This window comes from Panthera uncia, chromosome E1, assembly GCF_023721935.1.
Source record: "Panthera uncia isolate 11264 chromosome E1, Puncia_PCG_1.0, whole genome shotgun sequence".
Lineage (NCBI taxonomy): Eukaryota > Metazoa > Chordata > Mammalia > Carnivora > Felidae > Panthera > Panthera uncia.
This window is the reverse complement of record NC_064814.1, coordinates 1,750,034-1,762,668: the sequence shown is the minus strand read 5'-3', so window position 1 is coordinate 1,762,668 and position 12,635 is coordinate 1,750,034. Positions and strand designations below refer to the sequence as shown.

Here is a 12,635-nt window from a genome sequence, read left to right as displayed (position 1 = left end):
GTGCCACCCCGAGGGCCTCTGTTAGTTGTCTCACCTGGAGCAGGTGCTCACTGCGGTCATGGGGCCCTGGCCGCAGAGGATGAAGGTGTGAGCAGCGGCCCCAGGCTGGGAGCGGCCTTCTCCACCGGGTGATGGTTCTCGTGTCAGCATACCAGCCTGCAACTTGTAGAGTTCGTACTTTTAAAAACTCGGGTACACGTAATTTTCTTAGTTTCCCGCAATCTTTTCTCTTTTCCCAAAGAGCCCCGCTTGGGGAAACCTTTGAAGGTTTCCCGGGTTCCGCGATGTCGCCGGTGCGGTCCTGTGTCCCCGGACGTGTATGAAGCCGCTGGCCGCGTCCCGCTCGGTGTGGTTTGGGCGGCCCACGCCTCCGTGCTGTCGCTCTGGAGGTTCCGAGAGCATCCTGGGAGGCTGATTCTTCTGTCATCTGCTCGCGGGACATGGCCGCGCACCAGCAGGGCACTCCTTCCCGTGTCCTGTCCTCACCTCGAGTGCCAGGGCCCTCTCGGGAGCCCTAGTCCTGCTCTCGTGCCGCACATCTGCCCAGCCTGGCTGTCCTCCCTGGTGAGGGCCCGTCAGCTGGACCTCCCGCGTGTTCAGCCGCGCACTGCTGGGTCCCTCTGGGCTCCCCCTGGGCTGCTGCGGCCTCTCGCTCCTGCCTTTTTCGCTCCTTGGTGGCTGGCACCTGACACTGTGTGGGGCCGCCCAGGCCCCCGGCGCCGAGGTTCTTGCCGGGGCCCCTGCAGAGTCGTGGAGGTCCGGCAGAAGTTCTGGAGCGCGGGGTGAAACGCGTGGTAACAGTAGCGACTGGGTTCTGGCGTTCCCTGCGCTCGCCATCCTGCTGGGCGGCCGGCGGTGGCAGGGGCTTCCCCAAGGACAGCCTCCGCCCTCCCCTGCCCTCCTGCGCGGCTCTGGCCTGCTGGAGGCTCAGCTCCCGTTAGGATGCGCGGCTTCGTCGGTAGCGTCCCTGCTTCACGTTCCCAGCCGCTGGCGCCAGTCCGGAGCAGGGCCGCCGGCGCGGGCTCCCTCTGGGGTCCCGAGCCCCCGGCCCCCACAAGTGGCGGCTCTGGCTGCTGGAGCCCGGCTCTGCTTGTCTCCGCCGGTCGGGGGGCAGTCGTGCTACCGCGGATGGGAAAACCTCAGCGTGTGTCGTGAACGCCAGCGGTGTGTCGGCGGAGTTCGGGGCTGTCGGGGTGAGGGCGGAGCGTCACGGCCGCGCTGCTGGCACCTGCCCCGGGCGGTGGCCTCCACGTGTCCGGCCTGAGGAACGACAAGCCTTCGATCCCCGCGCCGGGGCAGCGTTCCCCCGCGAGAGGCCTGAGGGGTTGACACGCCGCAGCTGGATGAAGCTCAGCGAAGAAGCCACGGGGGGCGGCGTCCACGCGTCCGACTCCTCTTACGTGCCACGTCCCGGCAGGGAGATCCGTAAGGACAAGAGGACCGATGCTTGTCGGAGGCTGGAGGGGAGGGAGTGTGTGGGGACAGAATTGCCTCTGTGGGGATGGTCTCTTCTGGAGTTCGGGGTGATGGTCACTCAACGCAACGGATATACTTAACGCAGCTGCCTCTCGGGGGCTCACAGGCCCGGGCTCCCGCACCGTGTCCTCGTTGGGGGCCGGGTCCCGGGGGCTCAGGGCCCTGGCCCAGTGTCCTTATTGGGGGCCGGGTCCCCACTGCAAGGCTGGAGAGTCTCTTGTGTCCCTGTCACCCCAGGGCTGGGCCAGCACCCTGCGGTTCCAGGGCCCCCACCCATCTTCGGTGGCACATGGACCTGCCTACAAGATGCCCAGGCTCCCGGGTCACGGTCGGTCACGCCTGTCCCGCCGCCGTCCACACGAGAGTTAGCCACAGGAGACAAAACCGGCTTGAGTCCAGCCAAACATCCCCTGCACGTCCCCCCCCCCCCCACGGTGGGCTGTGCTGTCCCGTGTGCGTGCACCTGCGTGTGTTCGTGTGTGCCTTGCGTGTGCACGTGCCTGTGCACGCATGTTTTCCTGTGCACGCACGCACACGTGTGCATGTGCTGGCTGTCCCCCCGGGGGAGGGGCGTTGCTGTGGGTACCGAGCTCCACTCTTCACCTGAAGGCGTCTGAGGTCCCTAAAAAGACTTGACGTGTTCAAACTCTGAGCCGAGGGGGTTCAGCCAGAGGCGACTCACTGCTCAGCTGGCTGTGTGACCAGCAAGGCAAACACTTGGTGTGAGGGCTGCAGAGGGCGCGGCTTCCCCTCAGACGCCTGCGCTTTAGACACCTTTGGTCCCGTATGAAGCGTGGCCCCGTGTGTGGCTCGCCCCTTCTCTTGTCCTTGCTCCTGAAGGCCCTCGCCCCTTCCTCGCTCCAGACCCTCCTCCCCACCTGGGACTCCTTGAGCCAACGTGGCCCCTCCGCTCCAAGCCGGCCACCAGGCTCCAGGCTTTGCTGACTCACTGGCCCCGGGTGTGGCCCGGCCGCCCTCCCCCCTCCCGTTGCGCCTGGGGCGTGGGCACCTGCCGCCTGCCACCCCTTCTGTTGACGCTTTGGAGCCCTGGCGGTTCGTCAGGCAGTGGTGCTCGGTGCTGAGCTGTCCCACTCTTCCACTGTTTGCTCTGGCAAGGTTGGGTCGGAGCTGCTATTTTAAACCCGGTTTTTCGAGTTTGGGACTCACCTGTGCTGTGAACCCAGGACATGGCTTCCCAGGGCCCCATGCGCCTACACAGAGGAGTCCACGGGGAAGGTCTGCAGCCGCCTCTTTCCTGGGCAGCGGGTCCCGGAAGGGTGTCCCCACCCCATGCTGTCCTTCGCGCATGGGAGATGGCGTGGAGGGAGTCGCGGAACCCCAAAATCAGACCCAGCTCCTGCGAGGGGGGCTCTAGGGACCCGCACCAGCTTGCCTTCTGGGACCTGGTAAGGGGACAGGTGAGCATTAGTGCTGACACCTCAGGTTTGGGCTCCTCCTGGCAGGGGTGAGGCTGCCCTGCAGCCAGCTTGGGGCCGGCAGCGCCCCAGGGGCCCAGTGGCTGGTGGGGCTGTTCACCAACCCCCCCCCCCCCCCCCCCCCGTTCCTGCAGCTGCGTGTACAATGCAGTTTAAAAATTGACTGTGTGGGCTGGTTTGTGCAGCCACGGGCCTGCAGCTCAGAGCCGTGTGTGCACTGGCTGCGTGTTCCCCAGCGTGTGCACCGGCAGCTCGGCCACGGGCCCCGGGGCGCCTCTGAGCGTGTCTGCAGCGGGGCGCACAGCAGGAGCCCCCCAAGGGCTGCAGGTGTTTTCGGCCTCGGGCGTTCACCGTGGTGCTTACTGCTGTCAGTTGTTCGTGAGCTGGTGCGCAGGCTCTCCGGGAAATACGTGCTTTCAACGTGACCTTGACGTTGACTTCTGATTCCAGGGTCTAGAGCTTGGCCGATGCCGTGGACGCCGCCCTAGGCAGGAGACTTTGCTGGACCACGTGAGAACGTGGACAGGCTGCTTGCCACGTGTCTTCCTTCCGGACTTGATGCCCCTCCAGGGGGCTGTGGGGGCAGAGGGGTGTGGGTGAGGGCGGTGCCCGCAGGCTGGGTCTGGGGCTCTCCCCATGCCCCCCAGACCTCGTGCTGTGTGGGTGCTGCGCCCCTTGGCCTCCGTTTAACCAAGTCCCAGATGCCCGCAGCCAGAGAGCCCAAAGGTGTGTCCGAGGGCCCCAACCCTCGGGAAGACCCCTGCGTCACAAAGAAAATCCTAGGTGTTTTCCCGATCTTCGGGCGAGGGGCGTTCTGGGAAACTTCCAGAAGGATGCAAAGCACAAAGAAGCAGAACGAATGTGGGGCTGCCCCTCTGGGGTCCTGGACTGCCTCTGAGCACCCGGGGGCCGGGCCCGTGGATCTGGGTTTGGGACACGTCCCCTCCACGCACACCAGATCGGGTGTGCACGGACGGAGGGCGATGCCCAGGTGCCGGTGGGGCCGCGGGTCTGCACTAGGCAGGTGGCGGCAGCCTGGCCTCCTCCGCGGGGCTGCCCTGGCTGGGGCCCGTGCGCTCCTGTTCATCCCAGTGGCTTTCCTCCAGCCAGCGCTGGGGACCCGGGCCTTCACGTCACCTTCCGTCTCCTGGGCTCTTGGCCTATTCCCTAGCACGTCAGACTCCCAGGGTCAGGATTGGGTGGGAGTAGTGTCTCGACCTCTCCTGCAGGGGTGAGTCAGCTCAGCCCCTCGGCATGCGGTCAGCCATTGGCCGCGTGGGGTCACAGCTCCGACCTGACCACAGGAAGCCTCGGTGGAGGCAGGGCCTTCTCCCCAGGGCCGCCCCTCCCTGCCCTGCCACGTCCCACAGCACCCTCAGGCCCGAGGTCAGACCAGGAATGGGAGTAACTTGAGGACCTCTGGGTCCTGCCGGGCATGGCCCATGCCGTGGCTCTGGTGCTGGCGTCTGTGGTGGTGCCGGCACGCCGTGGCACTTGTCGCGTCGAATTAGGTGGTTTGTACACTGGGAGCTTCTGGGGTCTGCCTCCATTGCCTCCCAGCTTGTGGGTCCTAAAGACGACCCGGTGGGACACAGCTCTGGTCTGGGGGCCACGTGCTCACAGCCCAGCCACTGAGATTCCTGTGTCCGTGGGGCCGTGGCAGCATGCAGGTCTGAGGCCGAGGCTCACACACACCCTCTCTCACTGGCACACACACGCCAGGGCCGTGGCAGTGGCCCTTCCGGGGGCAAGGGTGCCCCTCCTCCGTCCCAGGCCTCCCACAGGCCAGGCCCCAGACTGGCAGGCATGAAGGGGTCTCTGTACCCGTTGGGCTCAGTGTTGGGTGAGGAAGAGGGCTGGGTCAGCCTTGCAGGGCCTACGGTGGGACAGCGGGGTCCCGGCTGCCGGATGAGTCAGTCAGCAGAAGTCTGCGTGTCTGGGGCCGGGCGGGCATCTGGGGACGCATCCAGTGGCCCCGAGAATCGGGGTGAGTGAGCTCAGGCCGAGGCTCAGGGCCCCGCAGGGTGGGGTCCCACTCGCTCGAGCCGAGCCTGGCAGTCTGTGCCGAACAGCAGGTCTGTCTGTACGGCTCCTGGTCCCAGCCAGTGCTCAGCGTGCCCTGTGGCCCTCAGGCCAGGATGGTGTCAGCAGCCCGTGGAGCAGCCAGTGAGCAGGAGAAGCGGGTCTCCCCGGAACCCCGCTGTGCTTCTGGGAGGGAAGGCGACCCCGGTGAGGCCGTCCGTGCGTCCAGTGGGCGGCACGACCCCGCTGAGGCTTCTCACAGAGGCCACGGGAACCGCTTTCCGCTTCTGGCCGGCCTTGCTGGGGGCCAGGGTTCCCCTCGTGACTGCCCCCCGAAAGGATCCTCTGGGTCACGTGACCCCGGGGGTCTCAGGCGCAAGCACAGAGGGCTCGCTGGCGTGGGCGGCACCTCAGGGACGGGGTTTGTCGGAAGTGCCCACCCTCGAGGGCAGAGCGGGCCCCCTGCTCCATCGTGTCCGCAGCACGGGGACGGTGTTTGCTCCACGAGTGGCCTCCAGGGGAGGACCAGCCGCTCAGGTGAACGCAGCCTGGCTGCCCGTTCCAGCTCTCCCCTCCGCCCTGGGTGGGGGTCCTTCGTGCCAGTGCTGGGGGGCAGCTGGGCAGCCCTGAGGGTCTTGGGAGGGAGGTGCCACTGAATGGTCTCCGGCCTAGAGCTTGTGTCCTGTGGGCACTGACTTGGGGGCGGGTTTTGGGGCTCTGTTGACCCTGGTTGTGTCTTTTTTTTTTTTTTTTTTTAAAGGTATACATAATTAACTTTTTTTTAATGCTTATTTATTTTTGAGAAACAGAGACAGACAGCATGAGCGGGAGAAGGGCAGAGAGAGAGAGAGAGAGAGAGAGAGAGAGGGGGAGACCCAGAATATGAAGCAGGCTCCAGGCTCTGAGCTGTCAGCACAGAGCCTGATGCGGGGCTCAAACTCACGAGCCGTGAGATCATGACCTGAGCCGAAGTCAGACGCTCAACCAACTGAGCCACCCAGGTGCCCCGACCCTGGTTGTGTCTTGAGCTGCACGGCGTCCCTGCCTCCATGGCCACAGCCTGGAACGCTCAGGGCTGTGCCCCTGTCGGTCACAGTGACCACGCCTCAGGATGGAGCTGTGTGGAACCTTCAGGAGCTTTGGGAGAAGGAAGCGCTCGGCTGAGCTCCCTGTCCCCAGAGGCCTGTCTCCTTCCCCTTCGTGGAGCTGCGCGGGCCGAGTGGGGTGTTGGAGGCGCCTCGCGGCCGATCGTCTGCTACCGAGAGAGAGAGAGTTTGGGGTATGGGCTGATATCAGGTCACCCAGAAACCTGCAGAGCCCCGGCATGTGCCCTGCCTGCAGGTGAAGTGAGCCGTGTCCTTGACACGCAGGCTGGAAACAGCCTCTGGGTGACGGCCTGCGCCTTTGTGCTGCCACATTCAGTTTCCTCGCGTGTCTCTGGAGACGGGCCCAGGACACGTCAGTGTCCCTGAAGCGTCGCTGCTCCAGAAAAAGTGTTTGGAGAGCTGTGCCACATGCTCCGATTGTCCCCAGAGGCCCTCGTGAGGTCAGCCAGGCCTGTGCACCTCGCATACCTCCTCGGGCGCCCTCCCCTCTGGGGCCTGCAGCCAGGTCTCGTGTTTGCCCCAAGTAACGCAAACGTTTGTTGGCCCTGGTGGCAGCTGGGCCCAGAGTGGGCGGGGGGCAGTTGTTGGGGGCTGTGCGTGAGAACGAGATGCGGGATGAGAGCCGCGTGTGCTCGGGGCTCGCTCGTGGGCTTGAGGCGGCCTGTTTCTCTGTCGTGAACCTGGGCTCAGTGCCAACGCTTGGGGACTGTGACCCCTCAAAGTCACCCGGTGATTGTGTGCTCGAGGCCTGGCCTCCCTTGTCATTCTAGAATCTTCTGTCTCACTTCGCTGGCGCCATCAGGAGACACGGTGCCCTCTCTCCTGCCCCTGGTGCACTTCTGCCTGTGGGCCCAGGCACCTGCGCCCGCCTCCGGCACCCTGGTCCCCTGCCACGAGAGGGGTGTGGGGCGGAGGGCCCGTCACGCAGAGTGCTTAACTTTGCTCTCTTCTCTGCCTTCCTGCCTTTCCAGGAGACGTTCTCTTTCAGATGGCTGAAGTCCACAGGCAGATTCAAAATCAGTTGGAAGAAATGGTGAGACCCCCAGGGTGGGAGGGTCAAGGGCAGGAGGGCAGGTTGGCAGACGGGCAAGGGCAGGCAGGCAGGCCAGTCAGAGGTGAAGGGGAGAGCCGGCTGTGCACCATGGCCACACGTCCACCTGGGGACATTGCATAGTGGCCGCGCTCAGAAAGATGCAGATGTGCTTTAGGCCCAGGACAGGAAGTCACATGCTGGGGAGGAGGCTCGCCGTGGGGAGCAAGTACATACAGAAGGACACGGGGGCACAGGGCCCAATTCAGACAGGATCCCACAGGGGCCAGGTGGGGACACAACGCATGACGGGCCTGGGGAGCAACATGCTCCCAGGTCATACGGGCCCAGCCAGGACCCAGCGGGTCTAAAGCGAGGGGTCACTCAGGCCTTTCCCGGTTTGCATTCAGGCCCGTGGCTCACGTCAGCGCGAGTAACTCCCCAGAGCAGGCAGGGACAGCAGGGAGCTGTTTCTGTCCCCCCCACCCCCCACTGGGAGCGGAGTCCCGAGGCCATCAAAGACCAGAATGGTCTGACATCCTGACCTCTGTTCAGCTGTCGGTCCTGGGGCCTCCCGGCTCCTCTGGGCCCACCTGTCTGTGCAGGGCCACCGGCTGAGGGATGAGACGGGCCCCTTTCCCCTCGGGGTGGCCAGTGTCCCGGGTGCTGCGGTGGCCGTCCGCCTCTCCCGGGCTCCCTGCCCCCTTCCCTGCCTGCCTCCTGCCCCGGCCTGCGCCTCGTGTGGTGCTGACGGCCGTGTGTTCTGTCCGTCCGCAGCTGAAGTCTTTCCACAACGAGCTGCTCACACAGCTGGAGCAGAAGGTGGAACTGGACTCCAGGTACCTGAGTGTAAGTAGCTCTGCCCACGCCGGTCGGGTCACCCGCGCCGGACCCCCGCCCCCGTGCACAGGCTGCCGGCTCGCTGGGGGCTGGCCTTCCAGCAGGGTCCCCGCGGGCCTCCGTGGCCCGGTGGGCGGGGGGGTGGGGGGTGGATGCCTGCCTGTCCTGCTGCCCCCCCCCCTCCCCCCCCAGCTCACTGCTTTGGGGAAGGACAGTGGCACGGTGTTGCCACCCCGCGGAGCCTGCACAGACTCCCCGACCTGCCGTAATTTCACCGTCGTCCCCCCCGATGGTGCCCGTGCTGGCATCACCCTCCGCCGCGGCTGTGGGGCCTTATGTGCCGGGCTCTGGTGGGTGTGTGACAGGACTTCACGCTCTGGCTCTCGGTGGCACAGGAGGGGACGAGGCGAGACCCGGTTTTCATCTCTGGGAGCAGAGGGCCCCCGAGGCCCTGGCCTCGCTCTCCCCTCTCGGCCCGCCGTCCCTCGGTGCTGGGGTGGCGGCCGCCCTGCGGAGAGCGGGAAGGGCCGGCCACTCACGGGTCCCCGCTCTGTGCTGTGTGCTTGGACCGCAGGCTGCGTTGAAGAAATACCAGACGGAGCAAAGGAGCAGGGGCGATGCGCTGGACAAGTGCCAGGCCGAGCTGAAGAAGCTTCGCAAGAAGAGCCAAGGCAGCAAGAACCCGCAGAAGTACTCGGACAAGGAGCTGCAGGTAGGGCCCGGCCGGTGCCGCGGCGGCCTCCGTGGGTTCGGGGCAGCGAGCGCCGCCCGTCCTGGAGCCGGCACGCGGCCCCCGCCCTGCTCCCGCCTCCTCCGCGGGGCACCGGAAGGCTGGCCACCAAAGGAGCAGAGACCCCGGGGACAGCTTCCTGCCCCGTTCCTCCGGACTCTGCCTCGGAGGCAGACCCCAGACTGGCAGTCTAATCAGCCTGTGGCCGCCCGGCCCCAGGACTGGGCCCAGAGCCCTCACGGGCAGACGCCGGCCGGTCAAGCGTCTCAGCGGCCCCGCCGCGAGAGGCAGATGGCACGGGAGGGGCCGGCGCTGGTGCGGCTTCCCTCAATGTTGTGCCCGGCCCGGCAGGCGTCATGTCCTGAGCAGGGCTAGGATTTAGGACAGCGTGGCCCGTGACGGGCACGGGCCCAATACACCTGATTGGCCGGAACCCCCCGGCCAGTTGACACAGATCAGGCCCAGAATACCCAACCCCCGAGGTCACACGACTCGGATAAGGAGGAGACAAAACAGGAAACCGCAGGAGAACCTGTCCCAGCTGCTTCAGGGGAAGCACCGCGGGGACGGGCATGAGCCCCTCACCTCCCGGGGCCCCACCCTTCGTGTCAGCCGTCAAATCGGCACCCCGGAGGTGCGCCGTGCCCCTGCTCTGGGGCTCCTGTGTGCGCCCACGGGGCCTTGGCCGCAGGCGGGAACTGACTGGTGGGTCGTGGGGCACGCGGGGCACGCGCCCTCCCTGCGCCTGGTGCCGACAAGAGGCCCACCTGCTCCCCGACGCGGTCCCGCCTGGCGGGGAGCACGGACCGGGCGACGGCGGGGCAGAGCCATCGCCCTGTGTGCGAAGCGGCGCAGCCCCGTGAGGGAGGGGAGGCCCCTGTCGCAGGGCAGCGGCGGGGACAGCCCTCCTGCTGCTCTCAGCGCGCCTTTCCCGCCTTTCCCGTCTCGGGCTTGCCCGTAGCCCATCACTGACCTGTAGGGCTGCCACCTGAGACCGTCTGGCTGGGTCCCTTGCAGCCCAGCCCTGTCGGGGGCCGGTATAAGGCTGAGGGGTAGAGAAAGCCTGAGGCCATCTGGCCGGGGGCGGGGGCGGGGGACCGGGAGCCTGCGCGCCCCTCTCCTCGCAGCCCTTTTTCCTTTTGGGTTAGTTGAGAAGTGATTCACGCGCGGAGCCGCCGTCGCACGTGGACGGTGAGGCGGTGTTGAGCGTATCCGCACAGCCGTCCCCACCCCCCGTTTTAGAGCATTTCCGGCACCCCAGAAACGAAGCCCTGCCCGTCAGCAGTTGTCCCCTCCCCCAGACAGCCAGCAGTCAGGTCTGGGCGTCTCGCGGGAACGGGGTCACCCGGGTGTGGCCTTCTGCACGTGGCCTCTTGCGGTCGACGCAAGGCTGTCGGAGCCCGTCCGTGCTGTGGCCTGTGCTGCACTCCCCTGTCCGGCCCTCGTGGAGGCTCTGAGCCCCGGAGGTCCTCCAAGGGTCTGCAGCACGAGGGTAGAGGGAGGGTGTGTCAGCGCCTGGGTGGTGGGGGGGGGGTACGCTCCACAGGGCGCCTGGGGGCACCGACCACCCCCTCCCCCCCCCCTCCCTGGGGAGGAACCCGGCTGTGCGCTGAGCCTGTTTGGGTTGGTTTTTGCCTGGGGGCTGAGGTCCTGGCCCGCACAGGGAAAGGGCCCATGACTTTTCCCACCAGGATGAGTGAGACACCCCCCACCCCCTTCTGCTCTCTCTGCCTCCGTTTCCCAGGGCGCCTGCCCCACGCACCCTGTGTTCCAAGGACCAGCTCAAGGGGCTGGGTGCTGTGGTCAGGCCAGGCTGCCGTTCACAGCACCCCCAACCAGGACACCAGGAGTTCTGCCTGGGGGGATGTCAAGGCCACAGACTCACTTACTTGCGCCCAGCACTTAATTCCTGTGTTCACAGTTCGCGGGGGGCTTTAGAGATTGTCCCCAACCCCCAACCCTAAGGAAGAGCTGGGGGAGGCAGGTGTGGGGGTGGGAGTCTGACCTGTTGGGCCCTTGGGCCTTCGTCCTTGAGCTGACAGGAGATGGTCAATGACCCCAGGGAAGGGGGGTGACCTGGGTTCCAAACACAGATGAGGCCTTTTTTTCCCTGCTCCTTTGGAGACTGTTTTGCTCCCAGGAGGCTCTCCTGTCCGCAGGGCCCCTCACCAGGAGGCCCGGCCCTATGCAGCCCGCTGGGCAGCATGTACAGGTGCAGGCAGGTTCTGCACCCCGGGACTCACACGGGGGGCCCTCCCGGGGGTCCTCAAGCTGCACCAAAGCCCCTGTCCTGACAGCTTCCTCTCGGCAGAGCAGGGGGCTCCAGCGAGTGATTGCAGGTGTGGGTCTGCTCAGTGCTGCGGAGAGGGGGGTGGTCTGTCCTGAGCCTTGATTGCTGGGATCCCCTGGCTGCCGCTGAACCCCCAGCCCCCACGTCCTCCTTCCCCGACTTGAGCTTCGTGTTTGCAGAAATCCTCGGCCAGGGAGAGCAGTGAGGCTGCTCGCCAGGCAGGGGCCCGACCTTCGGAGCCCTTGGCAGGCAGTTCTGTGCCCTCCAGGGAGGCCGACTGGCCCAGGAAGGGCCCCCACACGCTCTGTCCTACCCCGAGGCCTCTGGGCCCGTGGCCAGGCTGGCGGCCCGAGCTGCACCAATGACAGGCCGTGCAGGAGCGGTGGTCACTGCCTGTGGAGTGGGGGAAGGTAGGGTTGCGGAAGACGGAGAGCGTCCGTCTGTCCGTCAGGGGCAGGTTCCCTGTGAGTGGGACTGGGTCAGAGCCGGCCCTTTTCAGGAACTGCTGGTAATTGAGACTGTGTTTTGGGATTTCCACGAAGAGAACTGATTTAATTATAGGTCAGGCCACAGGCGCTCGCAGACATTTGGGGCACTAAGTAGGACGAGGGCTCCATCTGGAAGCGGGGAAGGTGCTGGTGCTGTGCTCACGGCCAAGGCCACTGCCCAGACCTCCCGGCACCCGCGGAAGTGCCCGTCTGTGTGAAGGGGGCCGGAGGGCACGTGGCTGGCGAAGGGCGCGCTGTGGCGGCAGGCCTCATGCAGCCACCCTGAGCCTCTGGCCTTCCGGGCCTCAGCTGCTGTGTCCCCTCCCAGGCAGGCAGGTGTGAGTGGCTACACCGTGGCCTGTGTCGGGGCCCTCAGAGCTTCTGGGTGATTCTGAAGGACGGCCAGTCCCGCTGGCCATCTGGTGGTCCCAAGGGCTTCCGAGTGAGGGTCTGGGAGGCTGGTATGAAGTGTCGTACTTCCGTCCCTGCAAACCCCGTAGGGCCAGGGTCAAGATCTCTCCTGTTTCTACCATTTGTCTCTAGCCGCAGCCCTGCTCTGACTAGAACATGACCGAACACCCTCCAAGGGGCGTCGTGACTGGTAGAAAATCCGGGGACGCGTGGTGGGCTGTGGTGGGCTGGGGGCCACAGACAAGCAGTGTGTCCTTCCCAACCTGTATGCGGGCTCCGCACTCGGAGGGACGGGCTGCCAAGACCCCAGGCAGTGTCAGGGCCCCCAAGGCAGAGTTGAGCGCCCGGGAAGAGAGAACTGGAGACAGAGTGGCGGACCCCTGCGCAGGGTCAACCGCGTGTGGGCCAGAGCTGCGGCCGGAGCACAGGGGGCCGTGGGCAGCCTCGTCCTTGGAGCCCCTGATCTGGGCAGCGTCCGGCTTTTGAGGAGGGCAGAAGGGGCTGGGGGCTGCAGGGAGCGCCGGCCGGATCCCCCTCCTGTGCGATGCGGCTGTGGGAGGAGCAGTGGCTGAGGCCCGGCTGGCCAGTTGTGCTGGAGGAGAGCAGGCCTACCTCGGGAGCCCGTGGGGCAGGCTTTCCTTGGGGCCCCCGGTCACTTTGCTCCCCCGCTCACTGGGTTCGCGTGTTCTGGGAGGCACACACATCTAGATCTCAGTCTGGGAAAGGGGGAGATTTGTTCTATTTAAAGGGATGTGTAATTAACAAAGCAAAAACAAAATAACCATAATTTAGATCTTCAAAAAACA

General features: G+C 65.9%; 1 protein-coding gene across 5 annotated transcripts in view; it reads left to right on the top strand.

Annotated features, from left to right (window-relative positions):
- Positions 1 to 12,635, top strand: part of BAIAP2 (BAR/IMD domain containing adaptor protein 2) — a 62,751-nt gene that overhangs the window by 31,301 nt on the left and 18,815 nt on the right. For all 5 annotated transcript variants that reach the window (XM_049635529.1, XM_049635528.1, XM_049635526.1 and 2 more), the window contains exons 4-6: positions 7,012 to 7,073; positions 7,848 to 7,919; positions 8,485 to 8,622. In XM_049635529.1, the coding sequence (XP_049491486.1) occupies positions 7,012 to 7,073; positions 7,848 to 7,919; positions 8,485 to 8,622 (272 nt within the window). The remainder of the gene's footprint in view (positions 1 to 7,011; positions 7,074 to 7,847; positions 7,920 to 8,484; positions 8,623 to 12,635) is intronic.